A 5435-nucleotide genomic window follows, 5' to 3' on the forward strand; every position below is an offset into this window, starting at 1 on the left:
TATTCATAACATCTTTGCTATGCTGAGAAGAGTAAAAAACCGCCTCACATTTAGCCTGATGCACAGCTCGTGAGGGATCCTGGCACACCTTAAGAGAGGCCAGAAATACTCCTGTGTGCCTCATGAGGGATCCTGCACAGCTCAGCAGAGAGCCCAAAACATCCCTGTGTGCCTCATGAAGTGCAGGCCCAGATGATCCCACAGGAGGAAATGTGCCCTCAGCCCAGGGACGCTCAGCATGGGCTCCCCCAGCCCCTCGGGGCCCCGCTGCTGCTCACAGCGGCCCCTGCCTGGCTCCTGCCTGCCCTCACCGTGGGCATCCACGGCTGCTCCTGGGCACGGAGCTCAGCCAGCGCTGGTGCCAGCTGGGCTTTGCTGGTGGTACCACCCAGACGTATCTATGACAACTCTATTTCTTTATTTGAACATAAAATGCGGGCCAAGCCCTCCCCTGGCAGAGGAGGCCTGCCCACCTTTAGTCGTAGCTGGGGAACAGGACCAGGGGGCTCAGGGACGGAGGGTTTCGTTGTGGAGGGGTGAGTTTAGGGAAGGGCTCAAGAGGGTGCTGCAGCTGCGGCAGGGCAGATGGGGACAGAAGTGAAGAGCTGGGAGGACGGATCAAGTTCTCTTTGCCAGAGTTGTTAGGATTGTCTTCTGAAGATGGGCAGGAGCACCTTTGGAGAGAGGAGTGGCTGAGGCCCCAGCTGCCAGTGGCACACTGGGACCCTCCTGCACAGCAGGGCCCAGAGCTGGCAAGGCTCCCCAGCCCGGCTGGAGCTGCTGGCACAGCTTGGCCCAGCTGGACAGCTGCCCCTCAAGGCCCCGGCGAGCAGGGGACGGCTCTGGGCAGGCTCCCTGGCCAGGAGTGGGCCCCAGAGCACGACTGCCTTGCAAGGGCAATCTCGTCCCTGCTCTTTCTCCTCCCCACCTTGCTCTGCCTGTGCCCTGTGCCCCCGGGGCTGCTCTTGGCCAGGCAGCCTCAGTGGGAGCCAGCACTGGCTGCAGCCCCAGCGGGCCCCCAGGACAAGGCCCAGCAATGAAGAGGCCAATGAAAGCACTGGGCAGCAGCAGAACCCTCAGCGGAGTTCTTTGGACAACCACAGACTGGCCGCAGCTCCACTGCAGCCTCACGGGCAATGTTCCCTGACTATCAGCAGCCATTAAAGGAAGCTGTTTGAGGTCGAGATCACCAAAACACTCACCATTTTCTCTTCCAGCAATACCAGATTCCAGCAGAGCAAATCATCAGGCAAAGTGCTGCACCAAGCACAATGGCCATCAACTTAACCAAACAAGGTGTTCCCCAGCAGAAAACTCTTCTCATGCTTTTCCAGGTCTTGTCAGCATGTGTTGAGGTGCCGGCTGCATCTGTGGGAGCAATGGGGAGCGTGAGCCCGTGCTGTGCTCCACTGCTGAGCTGGCAGCACGGTGCAGAGGGACAGGAGGTCCTTGGTCTCTGTTTCCCCCAGAGCTGGGGCCTTGCCGCCCCTTGGCACAGGACTGCCCAGTAGCCAAACCCCTGAGCCTGCATGCCATAATTCCTCTGTGCTGTGCTGTTCTGCTCCAAGCAATACTTGTCAAAGGGTGGATAAAGACAAGGAAAATGGCCAGGGTTTTGGAGCTGCTCCAGGGCCCTCCCTCCTGCAAACAGCTGCCTCTCTGCATCAACCCAGAGACCAGGAAATTGCAGGGGATCTCAGGCCCACGGTGCAGTTTGGGCTCCCTGTCAGCCGCTGCCAAATGCCTTCCTGCAGAGGCTGGGGAGAAGCTGCAGCCAGGCCAGGCTGGGAAACAGCCCTGCAGGCCGTGAAAGCAGCAGCGGGGCAGCCAGGCTGTCATGGATCCCTTCCCGCTGTGCCGGGCATGGCGTGTCCAGATGTGCAGGGAACGCCCCCGGCTGCCGAGTCCCAGGGGAAGGCTGAGGGAAATGCACCCACCACCACGTCTCTCCACATCACTCAGGATTTGTTCCAGATGTTTGGATTCCTCCAGGGACTTACTGTCTCCTGTAGGTTTGTTCTTCCTTCTCAGGGGACCTTAAGAGAAATATTTGCATTTCCCAGGAATGGATCCCACAAAACCAGGGCTCAGCCTGTGGGGTCAGCAGGGACACACTACTCACCCCTGCGATGGGAGTGGGGCTTATGTGCAACATCCACCAGAGGACCTGGGAAAGTCCTCCCTGCAGACACACCTGTAACACAACAGGCACAGAAGCTCTGTCATCTCTGCGGATCTGCACGGGCAGCACTGAGCCGCAGGAGCGCTGAGGGGATGGCGCAGGGCAAGGGCACACACGTGCGTGGTTCTGTCCTGGCACCTGCAGCGATGCCCCCCTGGCTGAGCTTTGGGCTCTGAGCTGGCAGCTCTCCAGGGGGAAAGGCCTTGACCTACCCTCAGCATCTCCCTGAGGCTCAGTAATGGGTATGGGTTGGGAATCCAGATCATCTTCATCATCACGTTCAGCTGCAAAGAAAGGCAGCACAGAACAGCTCCTGTGTCTCTGCTGAAGATTCTCCTTCAGGCCAGAGTGGCAGTGAGTGCCCCTGGGTGATTGGTGGCCTCCAAGGCACTCGCTCAGCTCTGCCTCCCACTCAGGAGCAGGGGCAGGGGGACCACGTGCCTGCGGCGGCCCCACACTGGGATGGAAGGAGCCCCTTGCTGGGCAGTCGGGGCAGAAAGGACTCCCTGCAGCTGCCAGCAGCTCTAAACCCAGCCCCAGGCAGGGCCAGGCTTTGGCAGCAGCAGCAGCAGCAGGAGCAGCTCAGGCTCCCTGGGGCCAGCAAAGGAGCTGTGAAAGGCTCAGCCCCGGGGCACAGCCCTGGGCCCAGCCCCTTCCCTCTCTGCTCTTCTCCCTGGCTGCACAGAGGACACACCATGGAAGGACACACTGGCATTGCACATGGGTGGAAGATGGACAGCCAAATGCTCCTTCCTCCCACTGACAGCGATCCTGTGGGATCACTGTTGAGCACAAGAGTAGAAATTTGGAGGACAGGATTTCCAGAATCCATCAAACTTCAAAGCATCTTAAAGGAAATCACACATGAATATTACTCTGGACAATGATCACTCTGTTAGAAAAGAGTTGCTGATAACCAACCTTCACCAAGTTCCAAGAACCTTAAGCCATGGTTTGCCAGTCTTTCCAAATGATGTAAGTCATGGTCCCAACCTAGAAAGGAGAACAGATAGGAAATGTTCCACGGTGTGCTGGGATCGCCTTCTATGGGGAAGTGAGCACTGCAAGGGGCTCAGGTAATGCTGTTACCCACACTGCCAAGGAGCAGAGAGGGCAGCTCAAGCCTCAGCAGGGCTCAGGCCCAGAGACACAGCAATTACCTCCAGTGACTGGGCCTGGCATCGCCTCCCTTCCTGCAGCAGAGGCTGCCAATGAGCCACTGCTTCCTCCGGGAAACTCAGCCTTCACCACAGCCTCTCTGTCCATCTCTGGAGAAGGGAAAAGGGACAGCTGGATCAGGTGGGCCTGTTCCCCAACAGTAAAATGACATCTTCAGGAGGCAATGCTTGTCAAAGACATTAATAAGGTTCAGGAAGTCATCGAAGCTTTGGAACGGAGGGCAGGACCCTCCCTTCTCCCAACCACCAGCCCTCTTTATCTGGTGGTGACCAGGAAATTGCAGGGGATCTCAGGGTGTGCGTGGCCCATGGTGCAGTTTGGGCTCCCTGTCAGCTGCTGCCAAATGCCTTCCTGCAGAGGCTGGGGAGAAGCTGCAGCCAGGCCAGGCTGGGAAACAGCCCTGCAGGCCGTGAAAGCAGCAGCAGGGCAGCCAGGCTGCCATGGATCCCTTCCCGCTGTGCCGAGCACGGCGTGTCCAGATGTGCAGGAAAAGCCCCCGGCTGCTGAGTCCCAGGGGAAGGCTGAGGGAAATGCACCCACCACGGCGTCTCTCCACATCACTCAGTGTCCTCTCCATGTGTTTGGATGCCTCCAGGGACTTACTGTCTCCTGTAGGTCTGTGCCTCCCTCTTGGAGGAGCTCAAGAGATGTGTTTGCATTTCCCAGGAATAGATTCCACAAAACCAGGGCTCAGCCTGTGGGGTCAGCAGGGACACACTACTCACCCCTGCGATGGGATTCAGGATTATGTGCAACATTCACCAGAGGACCTGGGAAAGTCCTCCCTGCAGACACACCTGTAACACAACAGGCACAGGAGCTTCTGTCACCAGCTTCCTGCCAGGTTGCCAATGATTATTCTCTTAGGAACATTGACAGCATACCTGCAGGAGGCTTAAGAGGCTGGAAATCTGCATGGAGCCAAGCTGCTGGAGAAGCCTTCCTAGCATGCTCATCTAGAAGGGAGCACAGATGAGAGCCATTTCCTGGTGTGCTGGGATCCCCCTGTGCCTTTGGGAACTGGGCACGGCAAGGGGGCCGGGTAAGGCCATGGGAGCCTCATGTGAATGGCCATGGCCAAAGCTGCACAGGGGCCTGGGGAGCTCTGAGCTGGCTCCTGGTCACTCTCCACACGATTTCCTTGCCTTGTGCAACATCCCTGGGAGGGTGGCTGGAGCAGCCCAGCCCCCATGGGGGCTCTCTCCCTCCCACAGAGGAAACCCTCCCTCAAGCCCAGGGGAAAACCATACCCCAGCGCTTCCCAGGGAACAGGGAGCGCTGTCCTGGGAAAGGGGAGCCAGGCTGCCGGCTCACCTGCTCCCCGCACTTGCAGTGGAGCAGCCTGGGCAGCCCTGGCAGGCAGGGCCGCGGCCAGGAGGAGCGGGAGGAAGAGGCGCAGAGCAAGGGCCATGGTGCCCTGCCCTCTGCCAGTCCTGCAGCTCTTGCTGCCACCGCTGTCCTGACACCGCTGTCCCAATGTCAGCACCGCTGCTGCCACCGCCGCTGCTGCCGCAACAGTTGTGCTCAAGGACTGACTGCTCGGTCCTTGTGGTGCTGTGCAGCCACGGGGCTCTCGCATCTCTGTGACCTCAGAGTCTGCTGTGACCTCAGCCTGCTGTGACCCCAGAGCCTGCTGTGACCTCATGCATTGGCTATACCCCCAGAGTGTAGCCCCATCTGTACAAATGGACTGCCCTGATTGGAAATGTTTTGCTTGATCCAAGGGCCATTGCTCAGCAATACCTGCTGCTGGCATTGCTGGTCAGGCTGTGTCCCTGGAGTGTAAAATTCCGCCGCCCCTCGGGCTGCCCGGGTGCCCAGTCAGGCCGGGGAGATCCTCGGCTGACTGGTCCGCGGGGAGGGGCCGATGGTTCGCGGATAGCTCCACCGAAATAGACGAGAGGGCACTCGAGCAGCTGTAATCCTTGAGGGTTTATGGTCGGAATGGCAGAGGACGAGGGGAAGGTGGAGGGAGTAGGGAGACCAACACTCAAGGAGGGAGCAGACTCCAAGAGCCCTGAGGGAAGGCGGGACTGGGTATATAAGAGGGAAGGAGTGGGCGTGGTTGGGGTAC

The 5435-nt window shown here is 59.0% G+C and overlaps 1 protein-coding gene across 7 annotated transcripts; it reads right to left on the bottom strand.

Annotated features, from left to right (window-relative positions):
- Positions 1–209: 209 nt before the first annotated feature.
- Positions 210–4878, bottom strand: LOC128783355 (uncharacterized). 7 transcript variants are annotated; one of them, XM_053933995.1, is made up of 10 exons: positions 4676–4878; positions 4246–4317; positions 4087–4158; positions 3343–3450; positions 3104–3175; positions 2395–2466; positions 2123–2194; positions 2001–2036; positions 1203–1368; positions 210–674 (listed from the first exon to the last, which is right to left on the bottom strand). In XM_053933995.1, exons 1-10 carry the CDS (start codon positions 4770–4772, stop codon positions 476–478), a joined length of 966 nt encoding a protein of 321 aa, XP_053789970.1. In that variant the 5' UTR covers positions 4773–4878; the 3' UTR covers positions 210–475. The 7 variants fall into 7 exon arrangements, with proteins under 7 accessions (XP_053789970.1, XP_053789969.1, XP_053789968.1 ...); XM_053933994.1 differs by having other exon boundaries at positions 1941–2036; XM_053933993.1 differs by having other exon boundaries at positions 1938–2036.
- Positions 4879–5435: the final 557 nt, after the last annotated feature.

The sequence above is a fragment of the Vidua chalybeata genome, unplaced genomic scaffold, assembly GCF_026979565.1.
Source record: "Vidua chalybeata isolate OUT-0048 unplaced genomic scaffold, bVidCha1 merged haplotype scaffold_223_ctg1, whole genome shotgun sequence".
NCBI lineage: Eukaryota > Metazoa > Chordata > Aves > Passeriformes > Viduidae > Vidua > Vidua chalybeata.

Bases quoted from the DNA above. Each gene is read 5' to 3' on its own strand.
- LOC128783355 (XM_053933990.1), bottom strand. From the start codon at position 4,772: ATGGCCCTTGCTCTGCGCCTCTTCCTCCCGCTCCTCCTGGCCGCGGCC. The intron at 4,159-4,245 runs GTATGCTGTCAA...GTTGTGTTACAG, and splicing joins GCCTCTTAAGCCTCCTGCAG to GTGTGTCTGCAGGGAGGACT. The intron at 2,037-2,122 runs GTGAGTAGTGTG...ATTTCTCTTAAG, and splicing joins GCCCCACTCCCATCGCAGGG to GTCCCCTGAGAAGGAAGAAC.